The sequence below is a fragment of the Gadus chalcogrammus genome, chromosome 7 (genome assembly GCF_026213295.1).
Source record: "Gadus chalcogrammus isolate NIFS_2021 chromosome 7, NIFS_Gcha_1.0, whole genome shotgun sequence".
Taxonomy (NCBI): Eukaryota; Metazoa; Chordata; class Actinopteri; order Gadiformes; family Gadidae; genus Gadus; species Gadus chalcogrammus.
In genome coordinates, this window is record NC_079418.1 from 30,615,796 (window position 1) to 30,631,993 (window position 16,198).

General features: G+C 45.0%; 2 protein-coding genes across 2 annotated transcripts; both read left to right on the forward strand.

Annotated features, from left to right (window-relative positions):
- The first annotated feature begins 1,113 nt into the window (after positions 1-1,113).
- On the forward strand, positions 1,114-6,262 carry LOC130386139 (trace amine-associated receptor 13c-like). The gene is made up of 2 exons (XM_056594916.1): positions 1,114-2,100; positions 6,041-6,262. Exons 1-2 carry the CDS (start codon positions 1,114-1,116, stop codon positions 6,260-6,262), a joined length of 1,209 nt encoding a protein of 402 aa, XP_056450891.1.
- A 1,744-nt stretch (positions 6,263-8,006) lies between these two features.
- On the forward strand, positions 8,007-9,008 carry LOC130386140 (trace amine-associated receptor 13c-like). Its single transcript, XM_056594917.1, has one exon. The coding sequence runs from the start codon at positions 8,007-8,009 to the stop codon at positions 9,006-9,008; it is 1,002 nt and encodes a 333-aa protein (XP_056450892.1).
- The last annotated feature ends 7,190 nt before the right edge of the window (positions 9,009-16,198 follow it).

The window sequence follows — 16,198 nt, forward strand, 5'->3', positions numbered from 1 at the left end:
TGATTTTGTGTGGTTAGGCCATGTATTATCCAACCACATACTAGGTAAGTATTTGCCGGCCCCATAATTGCATAAGAAAGAACAAGGAAGTGTTCTTGGTAAAAAAAAAATTTGTGTCGCTAATGACCCTGATTACAGGTATGCTCTTAAACGTATCGGTGTCTGTGTACTACTGTGCTCTGACTGGTTCTCTGAGTGTCTGTTAAACTGTGCTCTGACTGGTTCTCTGAGTGTCTGTTAAACTGTGCTCTGGCTGGTTCTCTGAGCGTCTGTGTATTAATGTGTTCTGGCTGGTTCTCTGAATATAAACAGCCGTTTAGTGTCTGTGTATTAATGTGCTCTGGCTGGTTTTCTGAGTGTCTGTGTATTACTGTGCTCTGACTGGTTCTCTGAGTGTCTGTGTACTACTGTGCTCTGACTGGTTCTCTGAGTGTCTGTTAAACTGTGCTCTGGCTGGTTCTCTGAGCGTCTGTGTATTAATGTGTTCTGGCTGGTTCTCTGAATATAAACAGCCGTTTAGTGTCTGTGTATTAATGTGCTCTGGCTGGTTTTCTGAGTGTCTGTGTATTACTGTGCTCTGACTGGTTCTCTGAGTGTCTGTGTATAACTGTGCTCTGACTGTTTCTCTGAATGTCTATATAACTGTGCTCTGGCTTGTTCTCTGAGTGTCTGTGTATTAATGTGTTCTGGCTGGTTCTCTGAATATAAACAGCCGTTTAGTGTTTGTGTATTAATGTGCTCTGGCTGGTTTTATGAGTGTGTGTATTACTGTGCGCTGACTGGTTCTCTGTACATAAACAGCCATTAAGTGTCTGTGTATTACATTGCTCCGGCTGGTTCTCTGGAGGTCAAAACTCAGCGCACTGAGAGAGAGAGAGAGAGAGAGAGAGAGAGAGAGAGAGAGAGAGAGAGAGAGAGAGAGAGAGAGAGAGAGAGAGGGAGGGAGAGAGAGAGAGAGAGAGAGAGAGAGAGAGAGAGAGAGAGAGAGGGGGGTATAACCGTTGTACCGAGGAGGGATTGAGCCACAGACGGCGCCAGGTCTTCACCCCTGGTCCTCAGCCGGCCTCTGCTCCCTCGCTCCACCTCCTGCACCTCGACACCCTGTCCTCCGCCATGTCTCCCCTACTGAGGAGCCCGCTGGCCGGGTCGGGGCCGGACCTCTGCTACCCCCTGCTGCTCAACACCTCCTGCCGGCTGAGCCTCCAGCCCCGCTTCACCGCCAGCCTCCTCTACACCCTGACCTTCTCCCTGGCGCTCCTCACCGTGCTGCTCAACCTGCTGCTCATCGTCTCCATCGCCCACTTCCACCAGCTGCACACGCCCACCAACCAGGTGCTGCTGTCGCTGGCGGGCTCCGACCTGCTCATCGGCCTGGTGGTGATGCCCCTGGAGGCGCAGTACTACATCAGCTCCTGCTGGCTCCTGGGTCCCTGGCTCTGCTACGTCTACTACACGCTGAGCTACGTGCTGACCTCGGCGTCGGTGGCCAGCATCCTGCTCATCTCGCTGGACCGCTACCTGGCCGTCTGCCAGCCGCTACGCTACACCAGCGAGGTGACCATGGGCCGGGTGCAGCTCGCCGTGGGCCTCTGCTGGTCGTGCGCCGTCGTCTACAACTGCAGCCTCCTGGTCGTGAACGTAGGTCGAGAGCTGCGCCGACGGAGGTCGTGCCGGGGGGAGTGCGTGGTGTTGGTGGACGGGCCGTCCAGCTGGGTGGAGCTGCTGGTCACCATCCTGGCGCCCATATCCACCGTGGTGGCGTTGTACCTGCAGGTCTTCGGCGCCGCTCTGTCCCAGACGCGGAAGATGAGGTCGTCGCGGGCGGCGGCGGCGGGGGCGGCTCGGCGGTCGGAGTTGAAGGCGGCGCTGAGGCTGGGCGTGGTGGTGGTGGTGTTCCTCCTGTGCTACTTTCCCTCCCTCGGGTTCATGGGTCAGGACGCGTCAGAGAACTTTGCCGCCTGGTCCTGGGGCGTCTGGTTGTTGTATTTAAACTCCTGCCTGAACCCGCTGCTGTACGCCTTGTTCTACCCGTGGTTCCGGAGGACGATCAGAATGATCGTCACCCTGCAGATACTGAAGCCAAACTCCAGCCGGGCCAGCGTACTGCACTGACAAAACTCCTTCTTCTTTCGTGTCACATCAGAGGTCCAACTCAGTGTCTTGTAGCCATGCCCTTGTCTCTGGTCCCGCGTCAAAGAGGCCGGCTTTCCGAGGGTGGTCTGTGTAGGGGGCAGGTGGTCATAATATGCTCGACAGTCTGTTCAGGGGCAACCACACTCGCATGCAGCGCTAGTGTCTGCCAGGCCCCACTTCTTCATTGAAGATTTGAACCGACCGACCCCAGTACGTAGACGGTTCAGCAGACTCCATTGCCGGCGTGGATGATCGTCTCATGTGGCTCCATCTCCTGGATCCAAGATGTAGTGGTGGATTTGGGTCAGCCCAGCCCTCTCCCACTCCTGCTGACAAACTAAGAATAAGGGGACATGTCTGTTTTTTTTATTTCTCATTATAGTGGCATTCTGAGGCATTATAATTATTATAATCAGAGGTGCATACGTTTTAAAAGTATCATCAATTGTTAGATTTGTATTGGTTTTACTTTTGTACATTCTATTAATTACCAATTAAAATGTAAGATTGAATGTTTGTGTTTAATTTAGTTGAAAGCGTTTTACATTCGGCTGTTTTAATACATAATATCTTGTGTGGTGAGCGTTGTATAAGTATCGGCCAGACTCCGAGGTCACCCTATTCTAGGAATACACTGACAGATGTTATTTCAGGAATGTAGAGGCATGAAGATCATAATCATCCTGCCTCTTCCTCGTCCTCTATATACCTGTCTGTCCCCTCTGCCTGTCTCACCACCACGGGGCACAGAGCGTTCAGCCGCTCTGGTCCCCGTCTCTGGAATTTATTTCCACACCAACTCAGAAACATCCACTCATTCTCCCCCATTTCAAATCACAACTTAAACACGTGTTTAAAACGGCCATTTTCCATCTGATGCCAATTGCTAGCTCTCTTATTCTGGTTGTTATCTTTTCTTTTTCTTTTTGTTATTTCTCTTCAATTACTTTTGTGTATGTATCTCTGACTGTCTGCTCTTCTTTGCTGACAGATATTGTTTCATGAATTCAATGAATTTTTTTACTCTTGTGTATTGCATTAATAACAAATTAAAATGTAAGATTGAGTTTTGTGTGATTCTGCATGGTATAAGTATACCATATTGTAGCATGCACTGAGAGATATTATTTAATGGTTGTATAGGCGATAGGGCATAAGGAATATGATAGGCAGATGTGTATATTTATTTCTGACTGCCTTCGGCAGTATAATGGGGTGGAATAACAGTGCGTGAAGTGAAGTTTACATCATTAAAGCTTAATATTGAATGTATATGTTCAATAAACTTGAAATACGTTTACATTCTACAATTTGAAATCAGAATATTGTGTTTGGACGGCACGGAATTAGTAATAGAAAAATGAAATAGTAATAAAATAAATAAAAATATAACTGATTAACGGGGTCTGAGCAAAATGTATGGAATTTATATATATATATATATGAAATATATATACAGTGGTGTAGTCTATTTTGTTGTAGTGGGTATACTGTGATGATTCCCTCCCAGCCTCGTACAAACCCGTCCCACCGGTACGTGTACGTGTGTGGCGCTTATGGGGTGTCGCACCACACTCACCAACGCAGGGGTCTACAACCCGCTGATTTAAGAGTATAACGATTATCAACAATCATGGAAAGCTGAGTAGGTTTATCAGTTTTAATAACAGTATGAACAAATAAAACACAAAAATGACCAGTTTTCCTTTGTATATCTATAGTAGCAATAGCACATGCTAAACAAGGACAAAATCGACTCAAAATAATTTAATGAACTATTTACAATCATGGCTAACCAGTGCATGAGAAGGAGATGACAGGAGACTAATGTTTCACTCTTTAAATTGCTCTAATTTGAGCTCTTACTGTTGTTATCTAACATACCATACAGTCATTGAATTGTGTACGCCCAACATAAAAAGCATCGCACAGAGAGCATTCCAAAGCATAATCAGTTTCCTATTATTGGGGCATTCCTATGCTCAGCGAGGAGTTCTTGCGGTTGTCGTTTAGTACACCCAACATAAAAAGCATCGCACAGAGAGCATTCCAAAACATAAATAGCATATGTAGTCTTACAATTTATGAAATGTTTAGTAGTGAATGTAGTGTGACTGGGTGTACAGTTAGGCACTTTAGGTAGCCATGTGGTCGGGTTTTTTGCTGGTAGATGACTATGCACCGGTCTATCACCCAAAGGAGGTGTTATTCTAAAGGAGAAGACAGGGGGCTCTTTAGAAACATCATTTAACGAGTCATCACGTTGAAGGAGGTTCCAATTCTTTTTAATTATATTACGTATAGTGTATGCGTCAGTGCTATAGCATGTGGAAAAGAAAACCCTGCCCTTTTTAGCAGTTAATGGCTTACTATAGAGCAGAGAATTACGGTCAATAGAGCTGGCCCTCATCAGAGCCGTGTCAGGAACTTTGGAGGAGTAATCACGTTCTTTGAAACGATTGTACATCCCTTTACTTTTGGGGTCAAACTCTTGATCGTTGTCGCAGACCCTAGGTAATCTCTGGGATTGTCCGAATGGGATGTTCTGAGTTAGTGTAGGTGGAGGTGCTCATGTTGGCAGCCTGTGCCATGAGATCGTACACATAAACAAATGGTACTACCAACCACTCCCAAGCCAAGATAAATAGCATTCCAACCAAACACCGACAAGAGTTAGGGTGTAGTGGGGTTTTGCGCTGCGTTTTTATTCGATGCATGAACCATGGAAGGGAGGGGCGAGCTGGCTCCGTTTGTTTGGGATCTGCGTCAAACACCAACAGAAGTGGCGTCGCCCAGCGTCGCTGATACAACCTTAAACTCAAGACGCATGATGGTTGATTTCTGCCCCCCCCCCCCCCCCCCCCCCCCTCCGCCGTATGAGCTCACTGTCCGTGTTTGGAGTGTGGGGTGGTCCTCAGTAGCGCTGGGATAAACGATTATTTTTTAAACGATTAATCTAGCGATTATTTTTTCCATGCATCGATTAATCTAACGATTCATTTTTTCAGTCCGATTCGATTTCGATTCGATTCGATTATCTCCCCATTAATTGACTAATAGCAATTTCTACATGTTGATTTACATATCTGAATGAAAAAAATATGAATTCCTTAACATTTCAATACATGTTTATTGCCTTTAAATTCCAAAATAAAAGTGCAAAGTAATGCATTAAGGCCCCAAGATAGCTCAGAGACTCACAGAGACTTTTTGTTCTTTATTTCTGGGTGTTGAATGAAGTTTGAGTTATCCGATAAAATGTCTAAACCTAGGTTAGTTTGAGCAAATGAATTTATAGAAATAATAATAATATGAGAACAGTGACTAGTTCTCTCGTTATTTCTCGTTTTAAACAGAACCTGTGGTTTTGAGGGGAGAGAGTCTTATAAGACATCTGGGATTTCTGTCCCTCTCCTGCACTGGACTTTCTATATTCATTTTCATCTTTAAAAAGCTTAAAAAAGCTTTTTAAGCTTAAAAAAAAAGAAGTTAAAAAGCTTTTTTAACTTTGCCTTTATTTTCTATTTTAATACTAAAATGCATTTTTTACTTTCTATTTTTTGCATATGTTTTTCTTTTACTTATTTTATTTAATTGTATGACAATGTTTATATGTGAAGCACTTTGAGTTCTCCTTGTGTATGAAAAGTGCTATATAAATAAAGTTGCCTTGCCTTGCCTTGCCTTTAATTTTATTGCATTACTTTATTGTGAAAAAAAACGCACACATACGATTCTCCCATACGAACAGACAAGAATGTGTGTTCGTATGTGAGAATTGCCTTCTCAGTAGTTCATTGTCAAAGTTGGATGTAGGTAACTTTAACATTAACCTCAATGAGGAGATAATACGGTAAAGGTTACATCATGTGTTGTGTGAAGTGTGTTTTGTGACACCTATACGTAGTACAGACACCTCTGTGGCCCACACCGCTTACAGAAGAACAAGGAGCCAGTGGATTCCTATGAGAAGGTTCCTAACAAAGAGCCAGTGGATTCCTATGAGAAGGTTTCTAACAAGGAGCCAGTGGATTCCTATGAGAAGGTTTCTAACAAGGAGCCAGTGGATTCCTATGAGAAGGTTCCTAACAAAGAGCCAATGGATTCCTATGAGGAGGTTCTCACGTGACCCAGGTCTATTCCTGAGTCCGTTCGTGTGTGTGCGTTATTCTGAGAGCCATTCCTGATGAAGCCTAAACAACAATATTAATTCATAAGGGAGCAAACATATGAGTTAAGTGTGGCTGAATAAAGAATTGTATCTGAATGGGTCCCAGCATAGCTCATTGGTTGGTTCAAATGGACAAAGGAGGGTTGTTTTACCCGGACAACCAGTTTGAGATCCTTCACCTAGACGGTACATAGCTATGCTAGTTGTAGCATGCTATCTCTAGCCACGAGTCCCAGAACCAGGAACATATTTTCTTAAATGGCCATGGCTTGTAGACAGCAAGCATCAACTCTGTAAAACAACCGTTTCACGTCTGACCTCTTAGTTCAGGCAGAAACGACGAGCATAGCTATTCTGAATGTGCTGTTTACATTGTCTTTCCAAATGTGTCTTCAATAGGTCTTCATGGGAATAAAGATATACACCCCTCAATGAAAGTAGAAAATTGTCTGAAACAATATGATTTTGACAAAGTTTTAGTTTTTTTTCAGTGTGTCTGTTGATGTGTGATTTTGTGTGGTTAGGCCATGTATTATCCAACCACATACTAGGTAAGTATTTGCCGGCCCCATAATTGCATAAGAAAGAACAAGGAAGTGTTCTTGGTAAAAAAAAAATTTGTGTCGCTAATGACCCTGATTACAGGTATGCTCTTAAACGTATCGGTGTCTGTGTACTACTGTGCTCTGACTGGTTCTCTGAGTGTCTGTTAAACTGTGCTCTGACTGGTTCTCTGAGTGTCTGTTAAACTGTGCTCTGGCTGGTTCTCTGAGCGTCTGTGTATTAATGTGTTCTGGCTGGTTCTCTGAATATAAACAGCCGTTTAGTGTCTGTGTATTAATGTGCTCTGGCTGGTTTTCTGAGTGTCTGTGTATTACTGTGCTCTGACTGGTTCTCTGAGTGTCTGTGTACTACTGTGCTCTGACTGGTTCTCTGAGTGTCTGTTAAACTGTGCTCTGGCTGGTTCTCTGAGCGTCTGTGTATTAATGTGTTCTGGCTGGTTCTCTGAATATAAACAGCCGTTTAGTGTCTGTGTATTAATGTGCTCTGGCTGGTTTTCTGAGTGTCTGTGTATTACTGTGCTCTGACTGGTTCTCTGAGTGTCTGTGTATAACTGTGCTCTGACTGTTTCTCTGAATGTCTATATAACTGTGCTCTGGCTTGTTCTCTGAGTGTCTGTGTATTAATGTGTTCTGGCTGGTTCTCTGAATATAAACAGCCGTTTAGTGTTTGTGTATTAATGTGCTCTGGCTGGTTTTATGAGTGTGTGTATTACTGTGCGCTGACTGGTTCTCTGTACATAAACAGCCATTAAGTGTCTGTGTATTACATTGCTCCGGCTGGTTCTCCGGCAGGTTCTCTGGAGGTCAAAACTCAGCGCACTGAGAGAGAGAGAGAGAGAGAGAGAGAGAGAGAGAGAGAGAGAGAGAGAGAGAGAGAGAGAGAGAGAGGGAAGGAGAGAGAGAGAGAGAGAGAGAGAGAGAGAGAGAGAGAGAGAGAGAGAGAGAGAGAGAGAGAGAGAGAGGGAAGGAGAGAGAGAGAGAGAGAGAGAGAGAGAGAGAGAGAGAGAGAGAGAGGGGGGTATAACCGTTGTACCGAGGAGGGATTGAGCCACAGACGGAGCCAGGTCTTCACCCCTGGTCCTCAGCCGGCCTCTGCTCCCTCGCTCCACCTCCTGCACCTCGACACCCTGACCTCCGCCATGTCTCCCCTACTGAGGAGCCCGCTGGCCGGGTCGGGGCCGGACCTCTGCTACCCCCTGCTGCTCAACACCTCCTGCCGGCTGAGCCTTGGGCCCCGCTTCACCGCCAGCCTCCTCTACACCCTGACCTTCTCCCTGGCGCTCCTCACCGTGCTGCTCAACCTGCTGCTCATCGTCTCCATCGCCCACTTCCGCCAGCTGCACACGCCCACCAACCAGGTGCTGCTGTCGCTGGCAGGCTCCGACCTGCTCATCGGCCTGGTGGTGATGCCCCTGGAGGCGCAGTACTACATCAGCTCCTGCTGGCTCCTGGGTCCCTGGCTCTGCTACGTCTACTACACGCTGAGCTACGTGCTGACCTCGGCGTCGGTGGCCAGCATCCTGCTCATCTCGCTGGACCGCTACCTGGCCGTCTGCCAGCCGCTACGCTACACCAGCGAGGTGACCATGGGCCGGGTGCAGCTCGCCGTGGGCCTCTGCTGGTCGTGCGCCGTCGTCTACAACTGCAGCCTCCTGGTCGTGAACGTAGGTCGAGAGTTGCGCCGACGGCGGTCGTGCTGGGGGGAGTGCGTGGTGTTGGTGGACGGGCCGTCCAGCTGGGTGGAGCTGCTGGTCACCATCCTGGCGCCCATATCCACCGTGGTGGCGTTGTACCTGCAGGTATTCGGCGCCGCTCTGTCCCAGACGCGGAAGATGAGGTCGTCGCGGGCGGCGGCGGCGGCGGCGGCGGCTCGGCGGTCGGAGTTGAAGGCGGCGCTGAGGCTGGGCGTGGTGGTGGTGGTGTTCCTCCTGTGCTACTTTCCCTCCCTCGGGTTCATGGGTCAGGACGCGTCAGAGAACTTTGCCGCCTGGTCCTGGGGCGTCTGGTTGTTGTATTTAAACTCCTGCCTGAACCCGCTGCTGTACGCCTTGTTCTACCCGTGGTTCCGGAGGACGATCAGAATGATCGTCACCCTGCAGATACTGAAGCCAAACTCCAGCCGGGCCAGCGTACTGCACTGACAAAACTCCTTCTTCTTTCGTGTCACATCAGAGGTCCAACTCAGTGTCTTGTAGCCATGCCCTTGTCTCTGGTCCCGCGTCAAAGAGGCCGGCTTTCCGAGGGTGGTCTGTGTAGGGGGCAGGTGGTCATAATATGCTCGACAGTCTGTTCAGGGGCAACCACACTCGCATGCAGCGCTAGTGTCTGCCAGGCCCCACTTCTTCATTGAAGATTTGAACCGACCGACCCCAGTACGTAGACGGTTCAGCAGACTCCATTGCCGGCGTGGATGATCGTCTCATGTGGCTCCATCTCCTGGATCCAAGATGTAGTGGTGGATTTGGGTCAGCCCAGCCCTCTCCCACTCCTGCTGACAAACTAAGAATAAGGGGACATGTCTGTTTTTTTTATTTCTCATTATAGTGGCATTCTGAGGCATTATAATTATTATAATCAGAGGTGCATAAGTTTTAAAAGTATCATCAATTGTTAGATTTGTATTGGTTTTACTTTTGTACATTCTATTAATTACCAATTAAAATGTAAGATTGAATGTTTGTGTTTAATTTAGTTGAAAGCGTTTTACATTCGGCTGTTTTAATACATAATATATAAAGTATCGGCCAGACTCCGAGGCCACCCTATTCTAGGAATACACTGACAGATGTTATTTCAGGAATGTAGAGGCATGAAGATCATAATCATCCTGCCTCTTCCTCGTCCTCTATATACCTGTCTGTCCCCTCTGCCTGTCTCACCACCACGGGGCACAGAGCGTTCAGCCGCTCTGGTCCCCGTCTCTGGAATTTATTTCCACACCAACTCAGAAACATCCACTCATTCTCCCCCATTTCAAATCACAACTTAAACACGTGTTTAAAACGGCCATTTTCCATCTGATGCCAATTGCTAGCTCTCTTATTCTGGTTGTTATCTTTTCTTTTTCTTTTTGTTATTTCTCTTCAATTACTTTTGTGTATGTATCTCTGACTGTCTGCTCTTCTTTGCTGACAGATATTGTTTCATGAATGCAATGAATTTTTTTACTCTTGTGTATTGCATTAATAACAAATTAAAATGTAAGATTGAGTTTTGTGTGATTCTGCATGGTATAAGTATACCATATTGTAGCATGCACTGAGAGGTATTATTTAATGGTTGTATAGGCGATAGGGCATAAGGAATATGATAGGCAGATGTGTATATTTATTTCTGACTGCCTTCGGCAGTATAATGCGTGAAGTGAAGTTTGCATCATTAAAGCTTAATATTGAATGTATATGTTCAATAAACTTGAAATACGTTTACATTCTACAATTTGAAATCAGAATATTGTGTTTGGACGGCACGGAATTAGTAATAGAAAAATGAAATAGTAATAAAATAAATAAAAATATAACTGATTAACGGGGTCTGAGCAAAATGTATGGAATTTATATATATATATATGAAATATATATACAGTGGTGTAGTCTATTTTGTTGTAGTGGGTATACTGTGATGATTCCCTCCCAGCCTCGTACAAACCCGTCCCACCGGTACGTGTACGTGTGTGGCGCTTATGGGGTGTCGCACCACACTCACCAACGCAGGGGTCTACAACCCGCTGATTTAAGAGTATAACGATTATCAACAATCATGGAAAGCTGAGTAGGTTTATCAGTTTTAATAACAGTATGAACAAATAAAACACAAAAATGACCAGTTTTCCTTTGTATATCTATAGTAGCAATAGCACATGCTAAACAAGGACAAAATCTACTCAAAATAATTTAATGAACTATTTACAATCATGGCTAACCAGTGCATGAGAAGGAGATGACAGGAGACTAATGTTTCACTCTTTAAATTGCTCTAATTTGAGCTCTTACTGTTGTTATCTAACATACCATACAGTCATTGAATTGTGTAAAAGTGTGAAATTACTGCACCTTAAAAATGACCATGAATTAGCTATACTCTCATTTGCATAGTGATTAACATTATGAATTTCAATTCTGTATACCAACTGTATGATTCCCTCCACTCTAACCAGGGATGCCCGTTTTTAAATTCCCTAGCCTGACACCAAGTCTGAAAGGCTGGCCAGGGGTTCTCATCTAAAAGTAAGGAGATATAAAGTGGGATTAAAACATTGTCTTCTGTTGACTACTTGTTATGTGGTTAACACATTAACATGGGAGGACTGGACACGCACACCCACACGCATGCACACGCACGCACGCGAGAAGGAGGGGCCCGCCAACTAACGTGCAGAGATGCAGTGGCAGCTTTGCGCTTCGTAACAGAGACAGGGCAGAGCGCGAGTGCGCAGGGGGAATTTTATGAATGGTGAATGTAGGAGATAACTTCCCCTGCTTAAAGTATTTAATTGCAGTTATACCCAACCGGTATTTGCGAAAAATAAACACAGAAGTGAAAGATCTGTCACAAGACGATTGATACGTATCTGTGCACATTTTTAAGCGGGTACACGCAAATCCTGGTGCGTTCCTAGTGGGTATACAGCGTATACCTGCGTATCACGTAGACTACACCACTGATTATGCCCTTTAGAAGGAAGTGTCTGTAACGCGGCCGCTAATGGCACCAGCAGGGGGAGTCCCTCTTGCTGAGCTCCAGGAGGTCTGCCTCCAGCTGCTCTGCATCCTCCTGGAAGCGCTCGGTGAAGGAGTGGATCAGACCCGCCGCACTGCCCTCGTACTCCACCAGCTCCACGGCCTCGCCTGGGAAAACAACAGCATCGTGGTCGTCATCCAAACCGACTTGCGATGAACCAACGGGAAACGGTGTCTAATCCCACTGTTCCAGCAGCCAGGAAGCCCCCTCGTTAATAACGTGCACGTACATGCTTTAAGAGACTCCATAAGAGAGACTGCAAACCCCGCCCTCTCTGAGGTAGACAGGTTGGAGGGCTACGGCGTAGTTGTGATTAAGTGAATCAGGGTGCACTCACACTAGGCCATCTGGCCGTGGCCGTGGCCGTTTTAGCACCTAACCGTGCTCAAATCTGCCAGTGTGAGTGTGGCCAGGCCAGGCCAATTTGGCCACTTGGGAGAGGTGTGCTGCTACGGCACGGGCCGCTACGGTACAGATGCTAATGAGCCGACACGCGCACACACGCACGGCTACGCAACCTGAGCTGGAAACGTATAGTCAATGCGACGACCACGGACATAATAAAGGCGACGAGCCTTCTTTCCCATTAAACTGTAAACATCGCGTCAAGCGGTTCAACTGTTGGTGTGTTCTCTGTGTTGTTATCCATTGTTGTTAAAACTCTGACTGGCGGCAGACTTTATTATGGTCCATGCAGCGGACGCTTGGTGATGACGTGTTACGACGTGATGACGTATGTACAAGAGCCTTCCGTGGCCAGGCCACAGCTGCGACGGCCAACGGCCACGGCCAGATGGCCTTGTGTGAGTGCAGGCCAGAGAACAATGGGGCCATTTGAGCACGGTTAGGTGTGAAAACGGCCACACGGCCACGGCCAGATGGCCTAGTATGTGTGCACCCTCAGTTAGTGCGTAGGTGCCCTTTGGTATACAAAAACAGTTTCTAAAAATTATAAGCTGACCAAGGCACTTGTTAAAAAGCTTTAATAAATAGGCTGATTCATAATAGAATTCTTAAAAAGTTGCCAAACTGTTTCTGCTATTGTAGGCCTTCATCAGGGCATGAAAAATAATCAAGGTGTAACGGCAGGTATATCAAGTCATAGCTATTAGTAAACTCGCTCCAGCTGGAGTAGGCGGAGTCAACAAATGACTCATAATGCAGCCTAAGTCATGTAATATGATCACAAAATACATACATCTCCATGACAAACATAGAATGGATCCAGTGTTGAATAACAATCATAGCGTTTCAATCAAAATAATTTAAACAGTAACAAACAGCTCATTTAGTCCAAAGGCAGACCACCATTTCAATAGAATCATTCAATCCTGGGAATGCCACAGCATCTAGTTAATAGATCCAGCGACTTTCTTTTTGGTTCAGTGTTTTTTGTGCCCCTTACCTCCTAGAAGTAAGGGGCACATGATGAATCCCTATAGCGGTGAACAGTATGCCGTTTTCATTATGTGCTTCTCTGAAGTGTCTTGTCATAGCATAATCAGTTTCCTATTATTGGGGCATTCCTATGCTCAGCGAGGAGTTCTTGCGGTTGTCGTTTAGTACGCCCAACATAAAAAGCATCGCACAGAGAGCATTCCAAAACATAAATAGCATATGTAGTCTTACAATTTATGAAATGTTTAGTAGTGAATGTAGTGTGACTGGGTGTACAGTTAGGCACTTTAGGTAGCCATGTGGTCGGTTTTTGTGCTGGTAGATGACTATGCACCGGTCTATCACCCAAAGGAGGTGTTATTCTAAAGGAGAAGACAGGGGGCTCTTTAGAAACATAATTTAACGAGTCATCACGTTGAAGGAGGTTCCAATTCTTTTTAATTATATTACGTATAGTGTATGCGTCAGTGCTATAGCATGTGGAAAAGAAAACCCTGCCCTTTTTAGCAGTTAATGGCTTACTATAGAGCAGAGAATTACGGTCAATAGAGCTGGCCCTCATCAGAGCCGTGTCAGGAACTTTGGAGGAGTAATCACGTTCTTTGAAACGATTGTACATCCCTTTACTTTTAGGGTCAAACTCTTGATCGTTGTCGCAGACCCTAGGTAATCTCTGGGATTGTCCGAATGGGATGTTCTGAGTTAGTGTAGGTGGAGGTGCTCATGTTGGTTTAAAAGGTTGTATCAGCGATTCTAGGCAAGCTGTAGGCAGCCTGTGCCATGAGATCGTACACATAAACAAATGGTACTACCAACCACTCCCAAGCCAAGATAAATAGCATTCCAACCAAACACCGACAAGAGTTAGGGTGTAGTGGGGTTTTGCGCTGCGTTTTTATTCGATGCATGAACCATGGAAGGGAGGGGCGAGCTGGCTCCGTTTGTTTGGGATCTGCGTCAAACACCAACAGAAGTGGCGTCGCCCAGCGTCGCTGATACAACCTTAAACTCAAGACGCATGATGGTTGATTTCTGCCCCCCCCCCCCCCCCCCCCCCCCCCCCCCCCGCCGTATGAGCTCACTGTCCGTGTTTGGAGTGTGGGGTGGTCCTCAGTAGCGCTGGGATAAACGATTATTTTTTAAACGATTAATCTAGCGATTATTTTTTCCATGCATCGATTAATCTAACGATTCATTTTTTCAGTCCGATTCGATTTCGATTCGATTCGATTATCTCCCCATTAATTGACTAATAGCAATTTCTACATGTTGATTTATATATCTGAATGAAAAAAATATGAATTCCTTAACATTTCAATACATGTTTATTGCCTTTAAATTCCAAAATAAAAGTGCAAAGTAATGCATTAAGGCCCCAAGATAGCTCAGAGACTCACAGAGACTTTTTGTTCTTTATTTCTGGGTGTTGAATGAAGTTTGAGTTATCCGATAAAATGTCTAAACCTAGGTTAGTTTGAGCAAATTAATTTATAGAAATAATAATAATATGAGAACAGTGACTAGTTCTCTCGTTATTTCTCGTTTTAAACAGAACCTGTGGTTTTGAGGGGAGAGAGTCTTATAAGACATCTGGGATTTCTGTCCCTCTCCTGCACTGGACTTTCTACATTCATTTTCATCTTTAAAAAGCTTAAAAAAAAAGAAGTTAAAAAGCTTTTTTAACTTTGCCTTTATTTTCTATTTTAATACTAAAATGCATTTTTAACTTTCTATTTTTTGCATATGTTTTTCTTTTACTTATTTTATTTAATTGTATGACAATGTTTATATGTGAAGCACTTTGAGTTCTCCTTGTGTATGAAAAGTGCTATATAAATAAAGTTGCCTTGCCTTGCCTTGCCTTTAATTTTATTGCATTACTTTATTGTGAAAAAAAACGCACACATACGATTCTCCCATACGAACAGACAAGAATGTGTGTTCGTATGTGAGAATTGCCTTCTCAGTAGTTCATTGTCAAAGTTGGATGTAGGTAACTTTAACATTAACCTCAATGAGGAGATAATACGGTAAAGGTTACATCATGTGTTGTGTGAAGTGTGTTTTGTGACACCTATACGTAGTACAGACACCTCTGTGGCCCACACCGCTTACAGAAGAACAAGGAGCCAGTGGATTCCTATGAGAAGGTTCCTAACAAAGAGCCAGTGGATTCCTATGAGAAGGTTTCTAACAAGGAGCCAGTGGATTCCTATGAGAAGGTTTCTAACAAGGAGCCTTTTCACGTCTGACCTCTTAGTTCAGGCAGAAACGACGAGCATAGCTATTCTGAATGTGCTGTTTACATTGTCTTTCCAAATGTGTCTTCAATAGGTCTTCATGGGAATAAAGATATACACCCCTCAATGAAAGTAGAAAATTGTCTGAAACAATATGATTTTGACAAAGTTTTAGTTTTTTTTCAGTGTGTCTGTTGATGTGTGATTTTGTGTGGTTAGGCCATGTATTATCCAACCACATACTAGGTAAGTATTTGCCGGCCCCATAATTGCATAAGAAAGAACAAGGAAGTGTGCTTGGTAAAAAAAAAAATTGTGTCGCTAATGACCCTGATTACAGGTATGCTCTTAAACGTATCGGTGTCTGTGTACTACTGTGCTCTGACTGGTTCTCTGAGTGTCTGTTAAACTGTGCTCTGGCTGGTTCTCTGAGCGTCTGTGTATTAATGTGTTCTGGCTGGTTCTCTGAATATAAACAGCCGTTTAGTGTCTGTGTATTAATGTGCTCTGGCTGGTTTTCTGAGTGTCTGTGTATTACTGTGCTCTGACTGGTTCTCTGAGTGTCTGTTAAACTGTGCTCTGGCTGGTTCTCTGAGCGTCTGTGTATTAATGTGTTCTGGCTGGTTCTCTGAATATAAACAGCCGTTTAGTGTCTGTGTATTAATGTGCTCTGGCTGGTTTTCTGAGTGTCTGTGTATTACTGTGCTCTGACTGGTTCTCTGAGTGTCTGTGTATAACTGTGCTCTGACTGGTTCTCTGAATGTCTATATAACTGTGCTCTGGCTTGTTCTCTGAGCGTCTGTGTATTAATGTGTTCTGGCTGGTTCTCTGAATATAAACAGCCGTTTAGTGTCTGTGTATTAATGTGCTCTGGCTGGTTTTCTGAGTGTCTGTGTATTACTGTGCTCTGACTGGTTCTCTGAGTGTCTGTGTATAACTGTGCTCTGACTGGT

Coding starts and splice junctions, on each gene's coding strand:
- LOC130386139 (XM_056594916.1), top strand. CDS start 1,114: ATGTCTCCCCTACTGAGGAGCCCGCTGGCCGGGTCGGGGCCGGACCTC. Junction 2,101..6,040: donor CAAACTCCAGCCGGGCCAGC/GTACTGCACTGA, acceptor ACCTATACGTAG/TACAGACACCTCTGTGGCCC.
- LOC130386140 (XM_056594917.1), top strand. CDS start 8,007: ATGTCTCCCCTACTGAGGAGCCCGCTGGCCGGGTCGGGGCCGGACCTC.